Source organism: Platichthys flesus, chromosome 18 (genome assembly GCF_949316205.1).
Source record: "Platichthys flesus chromosome 18, fPlaFle2.1, whole genome shotgun sequence".
NCBI classification, from domain to species: domain Eukaryota; kingdom Metazoa; phylum Chordata; class Actinopteri; order Pleuronectiformes; family Pleuronectidae; genus Platichthys; species Platichthys flesus.
Window position 1 is genome coordinate 3,464,501 of NC_084962.1, and position 25,239 is coordinate 3,489,739.

Below are 25,239 nucleotides of genomic sequence, written 5' to 3' on the forward strand. Positions count from 1 at the left end.
GGGAGGTTGAGCAGTCAAGCCGACCCGGAAGCATTTGTGTCCCAGTCACATGTGGACAGGATTTTAACACCAGTAACGGGAACGTGCTTGTGTGCGTGTGTTGTGATACAACCTCAGATGCACACGCGCGTGATGAACCTCACATTTTGCTGTACTTACACCAAACCTACTTATTGGACGCGCGCGCCTGTTTCCGCTGTAGACCGCAGCTCCACATGCGACAAATGATAGGATGGAGAATCTAGAATTGAGCCTGTCATCACTGGGCACCATATCCAGACATGTTGACAAAAGTCACAACGAACTCAGCCAGTATCTGTCAAAGCAGGTAAGACGTGTTGCCTCCTGGTTTTTGTGGAGTCCAAATTATGTGTTTACAGTTTGTTTTCACATCCAGACTCAAAAAAACGTGGCATCTGGTAGCGTTCACTTCACATGTCAGTAGTCACTGTAGTAATATTGTATCAAATCCGTGTTGTGTGGTTAAAACTGTAAATATCTGTGACGAAATATTGTTTCATGGTAATTAATCAATATTTGACTGGGGAATCTTGCTCCTGTCCCATGCTCTCCCCTCAGATATGGAGTCAGCACGACAGACAGTGTATTCTGGAATGCTTGGCTCAGCTGCTGCTGGAGAAGGACTACACCTTGCTGATTGCACGACACCTGCGGCCGCTGATCCTGGACCTGCTGGAGCGGAACGCAGAGAGGGTCAGAGGCGGTGGCAGGATCAACCATGACCTCCACGAGCGCCTGTGCGTGGCCCTCAGCAAACTCCTCAGCGTCAGTCCTGATGCACAGGCGTAAGTGGACCCTCTACCATCTTTTCCTTTCACCCTCAAGTAAACAAAACATACAGAACTATGTATGTGACCAGATCACCATAGCCAGGTTATATTTTTACGATCTGGCTTCACTGAGCCTAACTTTGGGCATCAGGGATAATCTTTGCCAGACAGCTGGTTATCAACTTTCTCATTTAACTCTGGGTTTTCCTATCTGACTTTGGAAAATACACAGCCCCTTATTACAAGCAACATCATGAGAACATTACATTAATTGGCATTTAGCTGACGCTTTAATACGAAGCGACTTCCAATTAGTGCTTTCAACATCTATGAGGGGCCATCCGGGGGTTCAGCATTTTGCCCACAGACACTTTGGCATGCAAATTGGGAAAACTGGGGATCGAGCTGCCGACCTTCTGGTTGGATGTCTGGTTAATATCTGTCCATCCATTATCTATACCACTTTTCCTTTGAGGGTCAATTGTTTTAAATCTACAGGTAAATCAGCAAGTGAAACATGTAAACAATATGAGTACATAACAATGTATTAGAATAGAAGATAAATACTAGATATACGTTCTAGTCATGAAGGCCAGGCTAGAGGTGCAGTATTAGTTACCATTGGAATTTACCCTGTAAGATTTGAATCACTGTTATAATAAAAAATCGGAAGCTACCTTGCTAAAAACAAATGTTGCTTCACAGTACAGGCCTTTGCTTGAGCACACAATAAACTTAAATAATTAAGGTTGTACGAACAATTTTGGTCTCAGGGCCATCCACAACACAGGAGGTAGAGCAGTTTGACTACTATTCAGGTCACTGCTATGACTCCCCCGGCTCCTAAATGCTCCTGTCCGCATTCTGAAGTGAACCCAGAATTGTCAGTCATTGTAACAAATATTTTTTCTCTTCTCTGTAAGGTTTGCTGCAAAGTACTTCAACAGTGCCCCTCCAGTGTTTCAAAGGCTCTTCTTCACCAGCGAAGAGTCATCAGCTGTCCAGTATGGCCCCAGGAGGATGAAGATGCGTGACCTCATGGGTGCCACTCTACGTTTCCTTCAGAGTGATTGTGCCAAGTTTCGAATGCTCTGGGACTGGAGTCCTTGTGTCTCCCAGCTGCTCACCAGCGACGTCATGGTCCGAGGGTATGTGGGGCCTTACAGTGAAAACATTATAGGACAAGAGTACTCTTGGTGTCTTTGTAGTTTCAATTTCTGATTTCCACACCATGACCAAAATAATTATATTGTGGCTGATTTGCTGCCAGTATTGCAGTGCAATTGTCCTGGTGTGTCAAGTTTAGCTGTTACTACAATTTCAATATTGTCTTACGTCTGTGTTACATGTTGAGCTTCATGTTTATTCCACCAATAAGTTAAACACTATTTCTCCATTGTTTCCTCCAACAGATACACTGCCCATTGTTTAGCACAGGTCTCTCACATGACTGATAATCAGAAAACCATCTTTCTGAGAAAGGTCTTGGCTAACGAGGAGATCCTGCATATGAAAATTAAGTATGTACATTTGTTTTTGTTGTTATTATTTTGTTGTCATAAATTAGTTTTACATACATATTACTTCTGTTGAATAATTGAATAAAATGAGTTTATAAATTTGAAAAAAGTTGTGTGGAATTTAAACTTTTTCATCTTTCATCACCACTAGGTATTGTTGGCATGTACTCAGCTGTTATGAGAAAACTTACTCTAAAATGAGGCTTTTAAACTGCATGTCTGAACTTTTCGTTTCTTTTTCAGAGCGCTGGAAGAAACTCAGCAGCAGGAGGTAGAAAAGGCGCTGGTGTTAGCCAATCAGGGCTCTGTAATGTGGCGTCAGGAGAAGGCTAATAAGTTTACTAGGGGCCAGGTGGTATCCGAGGACCTTTCCCAGAATGTGGTAGCAGTCTGTGGTGTCGTACTACCCAGGATAGTTCCTAGACATGCCGAAAAGGTATGTACCTCTCACATAGAAGGTTTTCTGCTGTTTAAGAGAAGGAAAACATGCTAATGTTGCCCTGTGTTCATAGGTTAACCAGAAGGATCTGGTGCTGGTGGACTCGACCTGCCGTAACCTGAGAAGACTGGCATTGGCTGTAGCTTCCCAGAAGCCTGTGCTCCTCGAGGGTCCTATTGGATGCAGTAAAACTGCCTTGGTAGAGTTTATGGCTGAAATCACAGGACATACAAAAGCTACAGAGATTCTCAAAGTCCAACTTGGGGATCAAACTGACAGTAAGGTGAGGATAAATGGAATCAGTCCAAACCTAAAAGCAACAATCCACTAGTTTTACACATTAAAATTCTCATGTAATTACTGGTCAGAATTCTGTATTCCACAGTTTGAGGCTACATCCACATTACTATTTTTTTTTGTTGAGTTTATCAAATTTGCTACGCATATGCCTGGCGTCCAGACTTTTCTAAAGTTTATAGCTGAAGCGATGAAGTAGACACTCCCAACCACTCGGGGATTGGGTCTTTTTGGTCTTGACTTAGTTTTCGCTGATTAGTTGTTTTCGCGGTTTTCCAAAAGAAAACAAATGTCATTAGCTGGGGCTACCAGTTTCGAACGTAACATGGATAATCAATAACAAGCGTTACTGACCCTGTTGTCCACTGTCTACTAACAGCTATTGTGATGATAAATTCAGTATTTTCCGGTGATCCAGCTGTTTACATGTGATGAAGATGAGCTATTATTCCAGAAATTTCTATGTACACTGGCATGCGCATGTTCTCTTGGTGCCACAGGCAAGTGCAAACCCAGGATAAATGAGCAGTCATGTGAAGTACGTTATCAGGCGTGTTAGTATGGATGTGGATTGAAACTTATTAGGTGCTAAACGCTGGTGTGGACAAAGATCGTTTTAGTTTGAAAATGAAAGGGTATGGGTGTAGCCTGAATGGTCACCTTGATGTTCTCATCTTAGCTCGGCCTTGAAGCATACAATTTTTAATGTCTAGGAGATGAGAGGTTTGAAAGTGGAAGGCATTTAAGAGGCAGTCATGGTCTAATTAGATATGATTGAGTTGCATAGTGGGAATAGTGTGATCCAGCTCTCTATACTAGATCTAAAGGTCAGGATATTACAGCCTATGATACTTTGATTTTCACAGATGCTGCTTGGGATGTACCGCTGTACCGATATTCCTGGGAAGTTTGTGTGGCAGCCAGGAACACTGACACAAGCTGTGTCTAAAGGCCAATGGATCCTCTTGGAAGACATAGACCATGCACCTCTGGATGTGGTAAGTTAAAAGTCATTGAGAACTGCATAGAATTACATTGTCATTTTTTACTCTGTATACATCAAACTGGGTTTTCTGATTAGGTTTTTGTTTTATTTAACCGATTTGTTTCTACTATAACACTCCCTCAATCCACGACTGGACCAAAATGTCAATTTTTCAGATATCTGTGCTGCTGCCTTTAATGGAGAATAAAAAGCTGATGATTCCAGGACGGGAGGATTGCATCGAGGTTGCACCTGGATTTCAGTTCTTTGCAACAAGAAGGTAAGAATATCATTGCCTTCTAAATCTACAGTATGTATGCACAAGCAGCTCGGCTGTCCTAGTATTACACTCTTGAGTGTTTACATGCACTGTTGTGATGTGATGCTTATTAGCTGAGACTGACATGATGACCTGATTTTCACTGTTTGGTTGAGTCTCTGCAACATTGCACATGCTGTCTGACCATGCGCAGAGTGCGAGGAGATGACATGTTCTCTGACCTTTACTACAGGAAGACGTTCTACCTGTTCACAAAAAGCCACAGTAATCTTCTCTTTGCTGCATCTACCATCTCCTCAAATATCTCTAAGAACTATTTTGTGCACCCTTGTTGTTTAATAGCAACAGGCTACATGAAAGAAAAGCAATTATTTTAATTGATGTGCTTCTGCATAAAAGTCACCTATTTATGTTAATTAAACTTTGTTATCCTCTGCGTCTGCATAATCCGAAGCAAACTATTGTTTTCATTGTGTATCTACCAAATAAATCAACTAAGCATATAGATGGATTTTCACAAATCTAAGTGCTAACATTGCTTTGGATGGTTTATCCAGAGGATTCACTTTTGGAGCTGATCTGTCAAAGGACATGGTCAACGATAATATGGTGTAAAAACACATTTTTTTGATGTATGTCCGCAAATAATAGACAATCTAAAGGTTCTAATGTTCAGAAAAAATAGTGATGCCATGTAGAAGTCATTAATTTCATGGATAGTTCCAAAATACACAAGGTAAAGCTTGTGGTGATTGAAAAATCATTCATGATCATATGCTCGGATCGATGTTGTTATGATTTCACTATGAAGACATGTTATATCTTGAAGTCAGATTCCTTTAAGTATGCACCAACAAACTTGACCAATAGAGCTGATTCTGAAGGACGAAAACACAAACTCCATTGAGCAAAAAAAACAAGACATAGGTCACAGTTGGTGATCGGTAAAAAAGGAGAGCATGAGAGAGACGATCAGCATCGCCACACACAGGAATATATTTTTCTTAACTAAGAAATTAACAACCAAGTTACTCTTGTGAACTGCAGGACGTACTACAGTGGAGGCAGCTGGCACAAGCCTCAGAACTCTCACGCAGCGCTGCTGGACAAGTACTGGACCAAGCTGCAAATGGGCAACATGACACGTGAAGAGCTGAAGAAGGTTAGTGTTTCTGGCTTTGGTATCGTATTCAAGACTGTTTATGGTCAGTTTGTTTTAAGTTCTTACCTTAATCATATTACATTTTTCAGCAGTATCCCCATTCATCTGTAAAATATCACTGCAAAAAACATATTCTTCTGTCTCCTGTTGCTGCTTTTACTTCTGGATATTACATTTCTATCTCGCAGAATTTCCCTCATCTATTCTAAGTTCACACCATGTCTCTTCATGCAGGTGGTCATCAGCAGATTTCCCAGGCTGACAGTGGTGGCCGACCGTCTCCTGGATATCTACTGCCAGCTGACTGGGGAGCGGCACTCGGACCCGGACTCAAGCAGCCTCCAAACCTCTGAAAACTCCCAGCAGCAAAACTCTGAGAACAAAAGCCCACCGCTGGAGGGGAGAGCCCTGTCAATGAGGTCAGGCCCAGCATCACTTTGTCTCTTTAAGTGTGTGTGTGGTAGTTCAAAATATAGATTTGACACAGTAAAGCAATTTCTTTGGAAGCATATTGCATTGACTTGATTAGAAAAATACTGCAGTGTCTGAATTAACAAGACACATCTTTGCAATCTAGAATGAAGCATATATTTTAGATTTGATATCCTCTTTGCTCATGCATCAACATCGTGTTTGTCCACCAGAAGCCTCACAATTTAACTTTGTATCCAGTTTTAAGCCACATTTTCATGATTCACTTTTTAGATCTCTGTTTTAACTAGATGAAGGATTTAAGTTATCTACCCTTCAGAATCATAGAAACAAGCGGAGCTCATTTTGCAGCCCCTCTGGTTGTCCTGTGAACAGTATATCTGATTGGTTGACAGCTGGATATTACATTACATTACATTTACCTTACATGTCATTTGGCTGACGCTTTTGTCCAAAGCAACTTACAATTAGTACACTCAACATTTATGAGGGGCCATTTTAGAGGTTCAGTATCTTGCCAAGGACACTTCGGCATGCAGATGGGTGAGAGTGGGGTTTGAAATGGCAACCTTCTTGTTGGAGAGCCACCACTCTTACCACTAGGCCACACCGCCCCACTGAAGTTAACATCTGACCTGTTTGAATTGCTGAGCATATCTCAGATGTTGGGGGGGATTAGGGGTCTAAAACCAGGCTATCTTTGTTGTCCCTTGCCACCAACTTTTTAAAACACTGTCTTTATTGACAAGAAACTATTAGAAAATGTGTATTTACAAAGCTGTGACAACCCCTCAGCTTAATTCCACATAGCTGGGATTAAACATGAAACCATTTTGGTTGTATGACTAAACTGAATCACATTACTGAGTGAAGTAATAAACTGAACATGTAAGTTCATACCACCCTGAGCAACCATGCAGAAACATGATGATTTGATGTATCTCAATACTGTGACTCCCGCCTGTGATTATCAGGGCAAACATGCAGAGCTTCAGCCCCCTTGGTCTTCCATCCATCAGATCCCCCCCACCACCAACCCCAGTCAAAACCTCCAACCGACTTTAATTAGCTTTCCACTAGCTGCTGCTGCGTTCGATAGATTATTGATTGGACTGCCCTCTGGACGATGGGCTGAAACGGACGATTCTCCAGGTCACACCGGGGAATGTTTATTAGGTAACAGATTTATAAACACCACCTCACTCTGAGAGACCACTCAGCGTACCCGGTGCTTTTTTCCACCTGTCGACATTGAGGTCCACAGATGGTGTGTTGATGAGCATTTGTCCTTAAGTCAGTGTGTCTGTAGTTTCCACGCTCCACAGGCCTTTCCTGGATCAGTGCAATCGATTGTATAGCTCGGATTGTGATGCTCATATGTGCTGGTGGAGGTCACACGGTTCAGGTTACAGACACATTTACATGAGGTTTACATTAATACTTTTTTTTGTTTAACAATATAAGCCTGTACTGCAGCTTATAATAATATTACCATTTTATTAAAATAACTTGTGATGCAGAACTATTTATTTTAAAGTGTGTTTTCATCATGTTGGAGAGCTACTGCCTGTTTGAAAGAAGTCGTTGGAATGTCTCAGATGTTGAAGTCTTGTGGATAAATCCTGCTTGCAGAACCTTGTTTCATTAGTCTGCACCCATTGTCTTTTTCTCTTCCAAACCATCACTGACAAAATGTGATACCTGAATAACTTGAATGATGAGTTAATTATGGGATTCTAAATGACGTCTCTCTCGCTCCGCTTCTCATTCATTACCCAGATATTACGTACTGTCTCTTGTAGTCAGCCAACATTTAGAAACATTTTATGTTAATTCCACAGGGACTTGCTGAAATGGTGTGAGCGGATCAGTGTCAACTTTGACGGCACCTCCTCTGCCACAGCACATCATGTCTTCCAAGAGGTAAGTGGATTTACCTATAAGAGGACAAATACATGGATTTACATATCTTTCTCACTCAACCTTTGGAACACTATTCAGTGTATTATGTTAAGCTCAGTCATATTGTTCTGAAATACCCACTCCCCTTAGGAAAAATAAAACTGCTGTGATTCAATGTGTATTTATGTTTACCAATGTCTTTTTCATGGCATTTCTCCCTCTTAGGCTCTTGACTGCTTCACAGCCATGTTGTCTCACCCTGAAAGTCGACTGCGACTGGCTGAGATCATCGGAATCAAGCTCAACATCTCCAAAGAAAAGGTTTTTTATTTTGACTAGTATTAGTGTGCTCCCTTTAAAAAATGTCAGCCCATAAAATAGCTGTAATCAATGTGTTCTGTCAAAAGTTCTATGATAATCAACATTTCATACAAAAGTCCTGGCTTCTGTTTGTTTCAGGCCCAGCACTTTTGCCAGATGTACCAGCCTGGCATATCTGTGACTGAGCTGGACGTGTGTGTGGGCAGAGTAACTCTGAGCCGAAAGCAGACTGAAGCGGTGCAGCTGAACGTGTAAGTGGGACATCCTGCCCCGCCTGCCCCCTTTGACCTCTGTTTACACCATATATTCATCGGCTAGTTGCTGTGCCAACATTCACCCGCTGACAGGGACCAAGCAGACCCCCTGCTGCTAAATTGAATAAACATTGAATTGATTTAAAACCACATTATGGTAAACAAAGCCCTCTAATGGTTCGACCATCAGGATATGCCCAAATATTAACATTGATTTTTCCCCGAATCCAATACGAATGGGTGTCAAACTTTGGACTGGACACAAGTAGGTGTTAATTATGTTCTGCAGTGCATATCTGAGACCAATGTGTGCAGCACGTCATGTGGTAACAAGAGCATTAAGTAATCTGAGGGTATTCCATTTGACTTTAACCCAATTCTGCAACAGAAATGGTGCCTCCTTGTTTCTTCTTTTTTTTTTTAACTGTACAAGTAATTCAATAAACAATAATAATAATAAAAGTACTGAAATTGGTTTATAAATTAGATTTAGTATTTAAAGATTTGTATCACATTTTGCTCACTAAACACAGATTAAAAAAAATTGTAAATATAGAAACATTAATACAAATTTTCTTTGCCACTCTGTGCAGTAACAACATGTGTTGCACAGCAAGTTGCACAACCAAGTGACGTCTTACAAGCCTATATTGTGATGAGAACACAGAGGCCTTGGGTGTCTGCTGCAAAAAGGATCAATATTCTAACTGTTACGAACTTAGATGAGTTTAAACAGGATCAGCCTCTAGCTGGCTTGTTTTAATAACTATTTCGGTTTTGCTATGACCATCTTCTATAGTGTTGAGGCTTTAGATACACATTCTTTCTCTTACAAATGTATCTTTTGTTTATTAGCTGTATAACAATGAACTTGATTCACTACATTGCTCCATCTTTACTTAGGATGAAACAACCAACAACAAACGGTAAACTTTAGATTCACAATTCAGAGTAACTGCATTCATTGACTATGAGACTTTTTCTTTCCTTGTGCTACTGTTGGTGTTCATCATAATTATCGCTCATTGCTTAAATTAGAACAGTCATGGTTTTTATCTCTACAACTAATCTGGTGTGATATGTGAACTAATGTAATCTCATGTTGAGAATATGTCTTGTTTAATGACTCTTTGTGCATATGCTAATATAGCACAAGCATTGATCACTGGCAAACAGAAGTTCAGTTTTTTTTATTTCTTAACTAATACACTAAGGGGGTTTGCTGCTCTAGCTCCACTTGTTCTGATATGACATGTCACTTATTGAGGCTTAATATAACATTTCTAGTTTAGATAGTTCTACCATTTAGCCTCTGTATGGCTTGTATTGTTATTGATATATGTAACAACAGTCGCTGCTGTTAACCTGTTGTCTGGTTAGAACAACGATGGCTGAAGCTCTTGGCGAAAGACCACCATCATCACCAACACGTCAATGCATCATTTAAGTCAAATTCTGTTTATAACAACAGGAGCTGATTATAGGCAAACAGCTGTAGCTGCCAAAACAAGACATGGTTATTCTTATATTCTTAAGGGGGGGGGGGGGGGGGGGGTCAGAAAAACAATTGGATGTCTTTGAGAGATAATTTATCCAACTTTGATTAACTCAAAGTATTTGCAACACATGGCGGATCTAGGTTTTTGCCAATGACTGATTGCAAATAAGCCACTGCATATTTTCTACACACAAATGCTGTATCTACAAGCTCCTACAGCCCATTGTGTACTCACTGACTCCTTATTGTCATGAACAGGGAGAACCAGACCTTCGCTGCCACCCGACCCTCTGCTGTGCTGCTGGAACAGCTGTCTGTGTGCGTGTTCAAGGGCGAACCGGTTCTACTGGTGGGAGAGACAGGAACTGGAAAGACGTCCACTGTACAACATCTGGCCAGAGTTACAGGTGAGCACAGGTTTATTGGAGCCATGTGGGTGGGTGTGCTGGTGAGATAAGTCCTTCACCAATCAGTTAAAGTGGGTCAATATACAAATTATTTGTTTCACTCCTGACTCCAATATGCTCTTTTGTATGTTCATCCCAGGACACAGACTGCGCGTTGTCAACATGAACCAGCAGAGTGACACTGCTGACCTTCTGGGAGGGTGAGTGACCTACAAATATTGCCTTTAAACAGGATTCATTTGAATTGCAAATGACACATTTTGTAGAGACTGAAAAAATCAATGATTAATCAATGATCAATGGATTCATGTTTTGTCCTACTGCACACCTCCAGTTTTTAAACGATCCTGTCTAATGTAGGTACAAGCCAGTAGACCACAAGCAGATCCTGCTCCCTTTGCGGGAGGCCTTCGAGGACCTGTTCTCTCAGACCTACTCGAGGAAGCAGAACCTGACCTTCCTGGGTCACGTTCAGACCTGCTTCAGGGGGAAACGCTGGCAGGATCTGCTCAAACTCATGGACCACGTCTGCAAGTCTGCTCTCACCAAGGAGCTGCAGGAGAAATCCAATGGTAGGGCATCAGACAGAGTAAACAGTCATAACAGTGTAGTGCCTCCTGCAGCACGATGGTTGACTAATGTTTGGTGTTTGTGTTGTTGTAGCCTCGTTGCTGAAGGATGATTGGGAGGCTCTGACTGCAAGACTCAGTCAGACCCAGCAGCAGATCAGAGCCTGTGAGACCGCCATGGTCTTTGCCTTTGTGGAGGTAAGGAGCTTATAAATCTCCTCTAGGGGCTCCCCGTACCCTGCACATGGCACATAACTGCAGAGTGAATTGTGTTATTCTGACCAAGGACCTCTGCTAAATATCATGCCCCTGTTTCTCCTCTTGTCTTGTCTGTGAATTTCTGTTCTGTCAAAGAAACTAAAAAGACACGACATTTATTTCTGCATGCACTTATTTTTGTATTTATAAACATATGTATATTTTGCATTTATATTACTTTCAACCACATGTATACATATATACATATTTTGAGAGAGAGACAGGGATGGAGGTCGATATTTAAAAAAACTTGATACATATATGCAGACATAAATGTAAAAATAATTGAAAATCTGATAATTATCTGACCAGATACCAACCTGATGGTATTGCATGACGTACCTTAAAAGTGCTTGTTACTTTAGCATAGGACGGTGTATCTCCTTAAACCCTTTTGCAAACACACACACAGACATATTCAAGCACATTTGTGTACAAGCTGAATTTTATGTACATCCTTGGTGTATTAGCTGATCCCTTTGTGTTCCTCTGCAGGGAACATTAGCTCAGGCAGTGAAGAAGGGTCAATGGGTTCTGCTGGATGAGATCAACCTAGCAGCAGCCGAGACCTTGGAGTGTCTGAGCGGACTCCTGGAGGGCAGCGCCGGATCCCTGGTGCTGCTGGACCGAGGAGACACTGGTGAGGATCACTACCACTAGAATAATCTGAATCCAGCACCTTGTCTGCTTCTCTAATCCTCCAGAATCCTCCAGTTTACAATATTAATATGCACATTTTAAAATCGTAGTTTGTAACTTTATTTTTGTAGAAGACCTTCATACGTAGGAATATTCAAATATTATTGTCAAATGTTTTGGCCACCCTAGTCGTGAGGTGAAAATCTGGAAATACCACATTGTGGAATACCAAAGATTAAATGGAATGCTTTTTCAGCATAACCATGAAAATGTTGATAATTTTGTTTCTTTAAATCTAAGAGCCCCTGGTTCGCCACCCAGACTTCCGACTCTTTGCTTGCATGAACCCAGCTACTGACGTGGGCAAGAGGAACCTGCCTCTAGGCCTCAGAAACAGGTGAGACTGAAAATCGTTATCTCATGAGCTTTATGATATTATGATCTTATTTACAATGAAATAACAGACATTTAATGCAAAAAATATCTTACACAGCAATAATGGTTTTAATAATTATAACATTTCTTCTGTGTGTCACAGGTTCACTGAGCTGTATGTGGATGAGCTGGAGAATGAGGGAGACCTGCGGATTCTGGTTTCAGACTACCTCAAGTACCTGAATCCACATAGAAATGTCATCAGCGGCATCATAAGGTTAGACTTTAATGTACCATCACAGCAGATCAAATCAAGTTAACACTGTTCTATTCAGTGTTCTAAGCAAACATGTGTCTTTCTACGTCTTTGAAAGGATGTGTACCTGATTTCATTGTGGTAAAGCTCATCATCATGTTGGGGCTTTTGGTTACAACAAGTATTTAAAAAAATTGTTTACTTATGCATTCTAAAAATCTACAACTAATTCACTGCATTACTTTGGAAACCAAAAAAGGCAGTGAAGGGTCGGATCTCTATCATTAAACATTCAACCCAAGGTCCTACTCGTGGGTGACATCAGGATCCAATCATCTTCTTACCAAACCTTAACTTTAAGCTTTTTACGCCTTAATGCTGCATTTTTCAGAATACCCGAACCCAAAGTTGTCTCCATCTTTATTTTGAATGTCTGTGTATGTGTGCAGTTTTTACTTGGCAGTACGAAAAGAGGCCACCACACATCTGGTGGACGGTACAGGGCACAGGCCCCACTACAGCCTGCGGACTCTGTGCAGGGCGCTGAAGTATGTGGCAATAAACCCCTGCATCAGTGTGCAGCGCTCCCTCTATGAGGTAAGGACGAGAGAGAAATAATCTCTTAAAAGGTTTTTTAAAAGGTTAGTTGACAGTGTCTCCTGTCAATGGTTTCAGGGTTTCTGCCTGAGCTTCTTGACTCAGTTGGACAGAAGCTCTCACCCTGTGGTCCAGAAACTGGTGTGTCAGCACATCCTGATGGGGAACATCAAGTGTCTCAAACAAGTAAGACATCCTAAGAGCCGCTTCGCTTATTTCATCACTGTTATGTTTTGTAAAGAATTCTGTGTCTGATCCCTGAGTGGGCATTATGTATTTGAAGAAAATGTTGCTTTTTAACAGTACTCAAATTGTGGCTAGAGAGTTTAAGCGAACTGCTGAAAGACGCAGGACTGTACATGAAACACGCTCACTATGTTAGAGATGATCAATATTATTTCACATGACAGTTTATATTTGTATCCTATCATATTGATGCAGGACGCCTCCATGATTTCTGACGTGTTCCTGTTTCTATTTGCTGACTATACTTTTTTATATATTTCTGCTAAACTTATACCATCAATCATACATAGTCCTGACAGGCTTTTAATGTGAGAAATACACAGCAAGAGATGATCTGTATTGACAGTAACTTAACACGGATCAAGATTTGAAAACAGTAATTGTCTAAGAACAGTGCAGCTCTCAGCAGCGGAGTTGCGTTTTACTTTTGATTCAATGGTGAAACATGCATGATGCCTATTGTAGTATGAACGATTGAGAACGATATTTCCAGTGGTTTTAAACTGGCCTTTATTAGTAAGAACCCCATTATTTGAAAGTGATATTGCTATAAAGTTGACATTTTTTGCAATGCTTTTATTTGAGAATTTACAATGTTAGAAGAGTTGAGATAATTTTTTTTAGTAATAATTAATATCCCTACTAAATATGCAAGTATATTTAGTGCAGTTTTTCTTTGTCCAAATCAAAGGTTAGGTGAAAACACTGTGATTAGGCGTTACATTTTCCAAGGCAAAGGAGCATTTATAAAAATTGAAACTCAGAGGGAGGAAACTTTTTTTTTAGGTTATTTATTTTGTAGCACCTCACTGCCTCAGAAACATTTCAATAAATATTTAATTAAAAAGTTGATCTCTTTGTAGACATACCTATTTGTACTTTGTTGGTTATTTGTGAACAGATAGTAAAATATCTCTTGTTGTGATTCCTCCAGCCCATCCCCGCACCCCAAGGTCAGCGCTGTGTTGAGGTAGAGGGCTACTGGGTGTCCCAGGGGGAGATGGAGCCAGCTCTAGACCCCAGCTACATCCTTACCCCCTCAGTCAAGCTCAACCTTCGCGACCTCGCCCGAGTCGTATCTACAGGGTAGGAAAACTGTCCCCCCAGTTTGACCCCGGCCCCCAGATCAATGGGTTCATTTATCAGTGTCAAAACGTTCAGTTCGACACAGCCAATTCAATCAGTTCAGAATGCATCAGTGTGCAACAGGATTAAAATGTGGCTGGACTGAGTTCCACTGCAGTCAATTGACCTGTCGCACTCCAAACGATTACTTTTTATGCTTCTTTTTGGTTGCTGTTGAGGACAGCTGACCTCCTGATCTCATACAAGCATTAGTTAGTTCTCCTGCTGATGTTGCTGAGGACTAATTTTCATGTCACTGTTTCATTTCATCCAAATGCTGATGGTTGCATTTTAGGTCAGGGCTCTGCAGGCCAGTCAAGGTTTTCTACACCAATCTCTAAAAAATATTTCCATACAGAGTGTTTACTTTCATCATAAAACAGAAACTAAACAAAAACAAGCTGTCAGTGAAATGACCATTTTATGGAATATCATCATAAACTGTAGTATTAAGACCTTTAACCTGTACTCGAACCACAAGACATATGTTCTGTGACATGTTGCATTGTCCTGCTGGAAGTAGGCATTAGAAGATGGTCAACTGGGGCCATAAAAGGATTGCATGTTGCATTGACAGCAACAGTGATAGACTGCGGCATCCAATCAATTGTTTCCATGTCCCTAAATGGAAAGTCTCCTCTGGTCAGCAAGGAACCAGGGTTTAGGTGATGCCTGACCGATATGGATTGTTAGGCACTGATGCTGATACCACATTTAGGGAGTGAAAAACGTCTTATCTCCGCACAAGTTTTCCTTACATCAAAACCGTGTAAATGTAATTGATGCTTGATGTTTAACAGACAAACCCTAAGCTGTGATATAAATAACCTATAAGAAGACAGCACAAATACAACCAAATATGTAGAACTTGAATCAAGAAAAAAATATATTTTTATAGGTCACATGTAGCTCATTGTTCTTATAAATCACCATTCTTAAATAATAAGATATTTATATGTATGTGAAGGGCTCATATCAGATGATAAATCAGTTGAGCTCAGGTACCAACTAGATATATCTGGGTTCACCTCCATTTAGAGCACTGGCTCTGGAATCAAACTGGACTCTGTCTTTTAACAAAGTTTCCATCATTAATGCAGTGTACAAAAATGTACTTTTAATGTGAGGATTGTTAGGGATTTGGACTGCCTATCCCCCTAAAGCTCATTCCCCTAATTATCTTATAATAAGGGAGAAATATTGAATATTAGCACCCTATTGTTTTGTTTATTTGCTTTTGACAACACACTCTTCCACAACACAGCGCTCAATAGCCGTTTAGTTTAATTTGGCACAGTCAGGTTACAACATCATTCTACACTGAGCTCATGACTAATCAGTACCATGTCCTCCCATGTCCCTCTCTCTCTCTCTGTCTGTCTCCTAATGTGTTGGCACCACAGAAATCACCCAGTGCTGATCCAGGGAGAGACATCTGTGGGGAAGACCAGCCTGATTTGCTGGCTGGCCGCAGCCTCTGGGAACCAGTGTGTGCGAATCAACAACCACGAGCACACCGACATCCAGGAGTACATAGGCTGCTACTCATCAGATGACAAGGGCAAGCTGATGTTCAAAGAGGGTACGGGCACTCATGCAGCCGCCAACCGTGGCAGACGTTTATGCCGTCACAGATATGTCACACGCTCACACAGGCAGTTCATATCAAATGCATTTATTGTAGACCTTTTATATGTCCAAGTGAGATATGATGTAAATATAGTCAAAGTGCTAATAAGAATAAGTTGCATTTTTTAGGACAAATTTAACTCAAAGAAATGTATTTTTGAAATATTATGTTCCGGACACATCTTGTCGAGCAATAGTTAAACCTCATTGTAATATTTGTCCCCCCAAAAAAGGCAAGAAACTTTCCCATTTGACATTTTCTGCAGTCATAAAATCTGATTTGCTTGGAAAATTACAATAGTTTTATCGTTGTAGACCTTATGATATATGTGGTTATACCAAAGAATTGGAGCGGAGGGAGGGTAGACAAATTATTAAAGAATTGTCAGTATTAACTTAGTATTTAGAAAATATTTTTAACTATAAAAAAGGGTAAACGGTCTGTATTTATATATCACTTTTTTTAGTCTTGATGACCACTCAAGGCTCCTCACAGACCAGTCCTGACAATTATCCATTCACACACACATTCATGTAGTGGATTTGTGTGCAGCACTTTCCTTCATACACTGCCGGCACAAACAGGGGCAAGGGTTCAATATATCTTGCCCAAGGACAAGTCTGCACCATAGACGGTGTCTGCACGCAAAATGGGACTGAGCATGGGATTTAACTACCAACGGTCTGGCTTGTGGACGACCCGCTCTATCTCCTGAGCCACAGCTGCCCTCAATCATATAGTAACACCAAGCCTATCCCTTTAACATCCAGTGTGTAAGATGTAGGTGAAAGGGATGTATTGACAGAAGTTAAATATTGAATAACCCTACTGATGTTTTCAGTAGGGTGTTTCATCTAAATTGTAAGAATTTTTGATTTCTTTACCCTGGAATGGGCCCCTTTTATTTTTAAATAAATAATATTTACATCGGAAAAGGGTCCTCTGTATGGAGGCCACCATGTTTTTGTACAGTCGTATAAACTGACAACTGATGATTACCACAGGTTCCCTTTCATCTTTGGAAGGGGAGGGTGAGGTGAGGGGTATTCAGCTTAAGCATGCAACTTCACCACTAGATATCACTATATTCTAGACACTGATGTTTTAAAACATAGATTTATCAATTACAATGAACAATATCTTATTCATAATTAAATCGTGACAGAAATGATTATTTTCTCTTAATCTAAACCTTACAAACTGAAATGCGAATAAGGGGTGCCTGCTAGCTTACCTGGTAGATCTGGTGGTCATATAGAGACACTAAAGCTCTCCTTCAGCAGCTGGAAGTTTTGCTGCATGTCTTCCCCAATCTCTCTCCTCATTTCATGCTAATCCCGTCCTACCAATAAATGCAAAATTGATCAAACAAATATCAATCAAAACCTATTACGTCAGCCTCCGGTATGCATAGTGTATTCCATTTGTATAAACCTTCAACTGTTACAAACTGTGGCAGCATATGTCTACTGCCACCATCCCAGACTGAAATGTTGCTTGTCTTTGCCTCAGGCGTTCTGCTCGATGCCATGCGGAAAGGCTACTGGATCATCCTCGATGAGCTGAACCTCGCCCCCACCGATGTCTTGGAGGCTCTCAACAGACTCCTGGACGACAACAGGGAGCTGTTTGTGGCTGAGACACAGGAAGTCATCAAGGCGCACCCCAGATTCAAGCTGTTTGCTACCCAGAATCCCCCTGGTCTCTACGGTGGTAGAAAGGTATACCATTCATTCAGCTTTAGAATAATTATCTGATCGTCTGAAAAACTGCACATAAGTACCTTGAAAGTTGTATTTATTGTTCAGTGAATAAAAAAATAAATAATATGAACACATTTTTCTCCTTCCAACCTCCAGGTGCTCTCCAGGGCTTTCAGAAACCGCTTTGTTGAGCTACACTTTGATGAGCTGCCCAGTGGAGAACTGGAAACCATTCTTAACCAGAGGTGTGGTTTGCCTCCATCCTACTGCAGCAAGCTGGTCAAGGTCATGCTACACCTTCAGGTAACAGTACATTCCTAAATGTCATTGTTGGACTCCCTGTCTACTAGGGCTGCACGGTATTAGGAAAACATGCAATAACGTTGTTTAAGATCGCGATGACGATGTGATTTGCGATATATCATGCAGCCCTACTGTCTGCCTCTCTTATCTCTTTATATTTACTATCCTCTTTGGGGCGGTCCTTGCTGTGATGGTTAAATGCATTTCCCCCATCCAGTCTTTACGCAGGCGATCCTCTGTGTTTGCGGGGAAACATGGCTTCATCACTCTCAGAGACCTGTTCCGCTGGGCAGACCGTTACAGGCTGGAGGAGGAGACGGAGGCCTCTCAGGACTGGCTGCAGCATTTGGCTGACGACGGTGAGGGTTTCTCTGACTTTTCTGTTTGATTACCTGTCGATGCCTCTGCTCCACTCAAACGCTAAATAAAGCTTTTTTCATCTCCTCCAGGGTACATGCTGCTGGCAGGGCGCGTCAGGAAGCCGGAGGAAGAAGCCATCATCCTGTCCATCCTGGAGAAGCACTTCAAGAGGACGGTGAACCCTGAAACTCTGTTCTCTCAGAAACAGGTGACCAGCCAGTTCAGTGAGTAAAACTCTTCACTCAAGCACGATACTGTGCACCACAGCCAACTCACCCTGTCACACCAGTCTGCATTACTGCAGCTGTTACAATATATATATACTGGAACACTACCTTTCAATAGATATCTGTTAATTCAGTAGCTTTTAGGGCTTTGCTGCTCAAGCCTCACTGGGTCCAGTTTAATCAGTATCTTACAGCTGCTAATGGTGGCAGCTGTTGGTGAGCTTTATATGGATATAACTGTGTAAGTAATTGGTGTGTTCAAAGTTGTGGATGCACTTATAATAAATGTCTTGGTGTTATTTGCTGTACAATTTTCATGTTCTGTCATCTCTAATGTTTGAGTGAAGATACACATTTTTCCTCATGATTATTTCACTTCTCTTTTATTTTGCTGAATATTTAGATTTGTAAATATAAAGTAAAAGCACAATGTTCATTTTGTTGCTGTAATGCTATATATTGAGCTGAGTTGAGCTTTTATTTTGGAAATTTGTTAACTTGGGTCTTAAGACCCAAGTTAACAAATGTGTAGATTTCTTGACAGACCTGTGAAAGCGAATACAGTTTCATACAATAATTCAGTTATTAGTTAGGATTATGATTTTCTTACAGGTAATTTAGCTTAGCCTAGAAGTCTTTGAAAGTAAATTGCATGTTGATAACAGACTAAGAATAAACATCTCAACTGAAAATCCGAGCAGAAATTTGGAGCATGTTGATTGTCTTATAAACACAGTTTGATGTTGTCTTGATGCTCTGATCACCAGGTCCCTTCATCGACAGCATTGCTGGAGTCCCAGAGGAGTTCCGCCACGTGGTGTGGACACACAGCATGAGGAGACTGGCTGTGCTTGTGGGACGTGCACTTCGATTTGGCGAGTCTGTCCTGCTCGTAGGAGACACCGGGTAAGAAACAATTGCAAACAATAATGTATTATATATATGAAAATCAGAAACTTAGACATTAGGTGAAAGCAAAGCAAACTGCAAGTCCAGCTTCTGCAATAAAATAACAACATATTTGATTATCTTGTAATTATAATGCTAAAAAGTCTTTACCCTTCACTACCAGATGTGGAAAGACAACAATCTGCCAGCTGTTTGCTGCTTTGGTTGGACAGAAGTTTTATTCCGTCAATTGTCACCAGCACATGGAGACGTCTGACTTCTTGGGAGGCCTGCGACCTGTCAGACACACACATCAGGTACTTACATCGATTCATGATAACCTTATCTCTGAAACTTACTGTCATATTTGTAGAAATGTATAAAAGGACAGCAAACCTGAAACATTTAATATTAATAAAAGTATGTATTATTAAGTTATTCACATTCTCCTGTCTTTGCTACTTGCATGTCTCTCACCAGAAAAATGATTCATATATGAATTTAAAACTCTTCATGCTCAGTTTGACAAACGCAATTTGAAATGAAAGGATGAATACTGCCACGTATCAGCTTTGATTTGAGTAGCTTCTCGTCACTATAGTAAGAACTGTTTGATATATGCAGCCCTATTAGTTTAGATTTTAAAAGTAAGTATACGTTGAAGGGATAGTTCACCGCAAAATGAAAACTCACTCATTACTCACTCATCAATTTAAGTCTAACAGAATCATCATATTTAATATTTAGTATAAAATCCTTTGCATTGAGTGACTGACTGAAGTTTTTGACAGTGTCCCAGACACCATGAATCTTCCCTGGTGATTCTCTCAGAGCTTCACTGATGCCTCTTTCAGCTCACGCTTATTATTGGATGTCTCTGTCTTGAGTCTGGTTTTTAGTAACCAGCTGTAATGTGGTGACTTACTTTGCAAGTCAAGACAAGAAAAGATCTTTGGTTGAATGCCTCTGTTAACGTCTAATGAGAGATTAACTAAATGATTGTGTGTGTAGCCGGATGGTGAAGACTGCAGGCTGTTTCAGTGGCATGATGGCCCCTTGGTGCTGGCCATGAAGGAGGGCGGGGTGTTCCTCATGGATGAGATCTCCCTGGCTGACGACTCAGTGCTGGAAAGACTGAACAGGTACTCACTCTCTCACATACTCACTCAAACACTCACACACCCACACACACAATTTGCCTTATTTGTATTCACCTATTTCTACCTTTTATACATGGTCATTAAATAAGGTTGTTAGGATCATGTCTCTTTTTTTTTAATGCAGCCAGTCACATTTGTAATTCATGAGGTGGGGTGGACGGTGTAAATGTCAGATTTCAGTGCATTCAATCTACAGTATTTGTTGAGATAATGGAAGGTCAATAAGGCTTGTATGCAGCAAAGTGCATTTGTTTAACACTTTTAACCCATATCCCCATTAATCACTCCAAATCTACAAAGGCCCTGACGATGTGATTTTTGTTTACAGTGTGCTAGAGACAGAGAAGTCCCTGGTGTTGGCCGAGAAGGGCAGTGGGGAGAATGACGACGTGGAGCTGATCAGAGCAGTTGCACAGTTCCGTCTTGTTGCCACCATGAACCCTGGGGGAGACTTTGGCAAGAAGGAGGTAAGGAAAAAAAGAAAAAGAAACTGAAAAACAATAGAGAAACCCGATCAAACTAGTCAAAGGCAGAGTCTTATTATTGTGCTTGTGTGTTTCCGAACAGCTGTCTCCGGCTCTCAGGAATCGTTTCACCGAGATCTGGTGTCCTCAGAGCAACAGTCGCAGCGACATGGTTCAGATCATCCAACACAACCTGCGCTCTGGCCTCTCACTTGATGGTAAAGTAGTTTGGAGATGAATTAAGTTTTGCAGTTTGTACATGAAACGGATCACTGATGTTGTTTCCTTGAATCAAATCTAGGTTGTGACATAGCAGAGCTGATGCTGGACTTCATCGATTGGCTGACTCAGCAGGACTTCGGACGCCGCTGCATCCTCAGCGTCAGAGACATCCTTTCATGGGTACACTTCCTCAACGTTGTGTGTGAGCGGGATGAGGATGGCTTCATGACCATGGGGGCGCTGGAAGATGAAGAAGAAGCAGAGTGGGACCTCAGACTGGACACTGTCACCGCCTTCATCCACGCAGCATGTCTGGTCTACATAGATGGCATCGGCTCTGGTAAGCCAAGGTTTTGACTTTTCTTTCACTGAAAGATTGTCTCTGAATGGACTTGTGTAGGGAATGTGTCTGAGTCTCCTCTCTCCTGCAGGAACCACAGTGTCCAGTGCAGACAGCGCCATCCTCGCACGCCGGCAGTGCATGAGCTTCCTGCAGCAGCGGCTGAGTAAGATGACAAAGCTGGATCAAGAGATGCTGGACGCCCTGAGAGTCTATGACAGCAGCCTGCCACGGAAACCGCAGTGTGGAGAGGACTTCTTTGGCATTGACCCCTTCTACATTGCTTTAGGTGTGCATGTAGTTTTATTTATCAGCTCTTTTTTTCCAGGATGTGAACCATATGTCATGAAATGTTTTATTCAACATCCTTACTGGAGATTGATGTACTGGTTTCAGCCCAACAGGCATCTTCAGATATACATATATTTTTTTATTTGAAAAGAAACTGGACTAAACAATAAATCATTATTTTAAAAACATTCCATGTTATGGTCACCAAGTGTCACTGGGTATAGCCTACTTGCTAACGTGTATTTTCGAAAAATGAAATGAAAACATCCATCTCAAGTGGCAGACTTCAGGAAAATGAAATGGTTAAAACAGTGAAACCACATTAAACTGCCAATCAGACTTAACATGAAAAAACAATGTTTACTTCAAGTTTCTTGAACATATTGTCTAGAGTTAATTTCCCCTTCTTGTGACTAAACTAATTCTTCATTAATCCATATGTCCACCTAGGGCCTCAGACTGAGAGTCGCTCCCTGACAGATTACGCCATAGCAGCAGGCACTACTGCGATGAACGCTCAGAGGCTTCTGCGGACGCTAAAGCTTCAGCGGCCTGTTCTGCTGGAGGGAGCTCCTGGTGTGGGGAAAACCAGCCTGGTGACAGCTCTGGCAAAGGCTTCTGGGAACCACCTGGTCCGAATCAACCTGTCAGAGCAAACAGTAAGTCTTCATATGAATATTGAGAGGCTCCTAACTGTGCTTCAAAATGAACTCTCCTGAGTGAAAATCTCTGAGGCTAATGAGTTGTACTTCCTGGCAGGATGTCACCGATTTGTTTGGAACAGATCTCCCAGTGGAGGGAGGCAAAGGAGGAGAATTTGCATGGCGTGATGGCCCCCTTCTGGCTGCTTTGAAGGCAGGCCACTGGGTTGTCCTAGATGAGGTACGCTTATTCTTTTTCATAAATTTGTCCACCAGCTTTTTTTGTTGCAGACGATCATGAAATATATAATAATATAATCTTGTGATGATGATGTATTCTGTTTTTTTTAACTGACTTGGTTTGTTCCCTACTATGAAAGCTGAACCTGGCCTCTCAGTCGGTGTTGGAGGGTCTGAACGCCTGCTTTGATCACAGAGCAGAGATCTATATCCCTGAGCTTGGCATGAGCTTCCAGGTTCAGCACGAGAAGACCAAGATCTTCGGCTGCCAGAATCCCTTTACACAAGGTGGCGGCCGTAAAGGACTGCCCAAGTCCTTCCTCAACAGATTCACACAGGTAAGAAACAGTCGACAGGACTCAACCTACTTTTATTTGCGTTGTGCTTTTCTGAGGTAGTTTTACTAAACTATTATCCTATTATCCATTCATCCAATTGTGTAGTTTAGCCTGGATTATACAAATTCTATAAAATACTATAGCTTCTACAAGGAGGAACATGCTGCACTAAGAACAGAAGCAACAAAAGCAACTAGTATCAACAAGTATTTACCTCAATACCTCAATACAATACCCCTGTCCATAGACAGACATATTGAGGTAAATACTTGATACTTGAGTAAATTAAGTAAATACTTCTGTGGTCTACAATAGTAGGCCACAGAATATGTTGTGAAGTTAGCCCTAATGCATTACTGCTCTTCCTGACGCTAATGATTTAACAGCGTAATGACAGAGGGATTAGCATTTTACACAAATAAACCTTATTCATGTCTGTGTTCCCAGGTTTTTGTCGACCAGCTCACCAGCAAAGATATGGAGTTCATAGCAGACTCCATTTTCCCCACCATCGATAAGGAAATCCTTGCTAAAATGGTGGACTTTAGTAACAGGGTATGTTTCTCTTCCCATTACTCTTTTACTCTATGTTGATTGGGCTTGATTGGGCTGTTCCAATTGAAGCAAGAGGTTTGAAGGGCTCTTTCTTCCTCCCATAGCTTGTCCAGGAGGTGTCTGTGGAACGGCGATGGGGGCAGAAAGGAAGCCCCTGGGAGTTCAACCTGCGTGACATGTTCAGGTGGTGTCAGCTGATGCAGGCCGACCAGTCGCCGGGATTTTTCAGTCCAGGCCAACATGTGGCGTTGGTGTATGCTGATAGGATGAGAACAGAGGCTGACAAGGCTCAGGTATTGTCTTCCACCAACTTATTACCAACTTATCTGAGGGTCCACGGATAAACGCTATGTATTTAATCAATTAATTGATTAATTCTATTCATTTTTTAAAGTTGAATAAGATTTCATATTAATATTTAAAAGACTAGTACCTGTTTTCTTCTGTTTTATGTTCTGTTGTTTGTGGTTTGGTTGTTGTTGTTCACATGCATGAGTTGGTGAATTTTTATTTTTAATAACAATCATGACCCCTAAGTCATGACGCATGTGTTAAGTTCCTGCATTCATGCACAACCCTAGCTTTGCTGCATTGGTTTGCCACCCTCTTTTTTTCTTTTCATTGGTCTGACTCAAAATTTGGAAAGCCTTTTCCACTGTTATATTATCTGAACTTTCTGTGTTCTCCTCTCAGGTACTGTGTGTGTTCAGGAAGGTGTTTGGGGAAGACTTTGAGCCTTACACTGGCTCCAGACAGTTCCACATCACTCCACTCAACCTGCAGGTGAATTCAAACACCAGAATCAGGCCCCTGTTCTCAACATAAAAAATGGTTAACATTTTGTGAATAATTGTTGGTACTTCCTCTCTCGTGGATTGTAGGTGGGCTTTTCAGTCCTGCAGCGCAGCGGTGGAGCTCCTGTGGCCCTGGACCCCCCACTGTCAATCACGCACCAGGCCCTGCGGCCACTGGAGTCCCTGATGAAGTGCGTGGAGATGGGCTGGATGACAATATTGGTCGGCCCCACAGCCAGCGGAAAGACCAGCCTGGTGAGACTGCTGGCCCTGCTGACAGGACACCGCCTCAGAGTTATGGCCATGAACAGCTCCATGGACACCACTGAGCTGCTGGGAGGCTTCGAACAGGTAACCAGGAAATCAGGTTTACTATATACCTCTTCATTGAAAGAGAAGACAGCTTTAGACCAATACTCTCTTCCCCATTCTAGGTGGATATCATGCGACCCTGGCAACAAGTGCTGGAAAGCGTGGACTACATAGTTGCTATGGTAATAAGACGTGGCCTAATGTCCCTGGATGTTGGCATCCAGGACACAGAGTTCCTGCTGCAGACCTGGGGCCTGTTCTGCAACTGGCTCAATGAGAAAGAGCTGCAAAAAGCTGGGGGAACGGTCGACTCTGAGGCTTTGAACAAGCTGGAGGTCATCATCCTCCTCCTGCAGAAACTCAACACCAAACTCAAAGTGTTCACTGGTAAAGACCAAGCACTGTTGGATAACATGAT

General features: G+C 41.6%; 1 protein-coding gene across 1 annotated transcript in view; it reads left to right on the top strand.

Moving 5' to 3' along the window:
- The first annotated feature begins 63 nt into the window (after positions 1-63).
- mdn1 (midasin AAA ATPase 1) overlaps positions 64-25,239 on the top strand; it is a 54,744-nt gene continuing 29,568 nt past the window's right edge. The window contains exons 1-43 of the mRNA XM_062410842.1: positions 64-328; positions 580-806; positions 1,715-1,939; positions 2,204-2,311; positions 2,555-2,747; positions 2,824-3,033; positions 3,914-4,045; positions 4,209-4,312; positions 5,360-5,474; positions 5,709-5,893; positions 7,748-7,829; positions 8,034-8,129; positions 8,268-8,380; positions 10,140-10,288; positions 10,428-10,488; positions 10,649-10,860; positions 10,952-11,055; positions 11,611-11,755; positions 12,055-12,151; positions 12,293-12,406; positions 12,835-12,982; positions 13,061-13,168; positions 14,163-14,314; positions 15,757-15,935; positions 17,496-17,704; positions 17,843-17,989; positions 18,207-18,348; positions 18,439-18,573; positions 19,344-19,482; positions 19,649-19,781; positions 20,476-20,606; positions 20,953-21,091; positions 21,192-21,306; positions 21,390-21,650; positions 21,742-21,939; positions 22,392-22,600; positions 22,701-22,823; positions 22,963-23,160; positions 23,608-23,715; positions 23,820-24,008; positions 24,409-24,498; positions 24,597-24,860; positions 24,944-25,208. Coding sequence (XP_062266826.1) covers positions 233-328; positions 580-806; positions 1,715-1,939; positions 2,204-2,311; positions 2,555-2,747; positions 2,824-3,033; positions 3,914-4,045; positions 4,209-4,312; positions 5,360-5,474; positions 5,709-5,893; positions 7,748-7,829; positions 8,034-8,129; positions 8,268-8,380; positions 10,140-10,288; positions 10,428-10,488; positions 10,649-10,860; positions 10,952-11,055; positions 11,611-11,755; positions 12,055-12,151; positions 12,293-12,406; positions 12,835-12,982; positions 13,061-13,168; positions 14,163-14,314; positions 15,757-15,935; positions 17,496-17,704; positions 17,843-17,989; positions 18,207-18,348; positions 18,439-18,573; positions 19,344-19,482; positions 19,649-19,781; positions 20,476-20,606; positions 20,953-21,091; positions 21,192-21,306; positions 21,390-21,650; positions 21,742-21,939; positions 22,392-22,600; positions 22,701-22,823; positions 22,963-23,160; positions 23,608-23,715; positions 23,820-24,008; positions 24,409-24,498; positions 24,597-24,860; positions 24,944-25,208 — 6,550 coding nt within the window. The 5' untranslated portion in view covers positions 64-232. The remainder of the gene's footprint in view (positions 329-579; positions 807-1,714; positions 1,940-2,203; positions 2,312-2,554; positions 2,748-2,823; positions 3,034-3,913; positions 4,046-4,208; positions 4,313-5,359; positions 5,475-5,708; positions 5,894-7,747; positions 7,830-8,033; positions 8,130-8,267; positions 8,381-10,139; positions 10,289-10,427; positions 10,489-10,648; positions 10,861-10,951; positions 11,056-11,610; positions 11,756-12,054; positions 12,152-12,292; positions 12,407-12,834; positions 12,983-13,060; positions 13,169-14,162; positions 14,315-15,756; positions 15,936-17,495; positions 17,705-17,842; positions 17,990-18,206; positions 18,349-18,438; positions 18,574-19,343; positions 19,483-19,648; positions 19,782-20,475; positions 20,607-20,952; positions 21,092-21,191; positions 21,307-21,389; positions 21,651-21,741; positions 21,940-22,391; positions 22,601-22,700; positions 22,824-22,962; positions 23,161-23,607; positions 23,716-23,819; positions 24,009-24,408; positions 24,499-24,596; positions 24,861-24,943; positions 25,209-25,239) is intronic.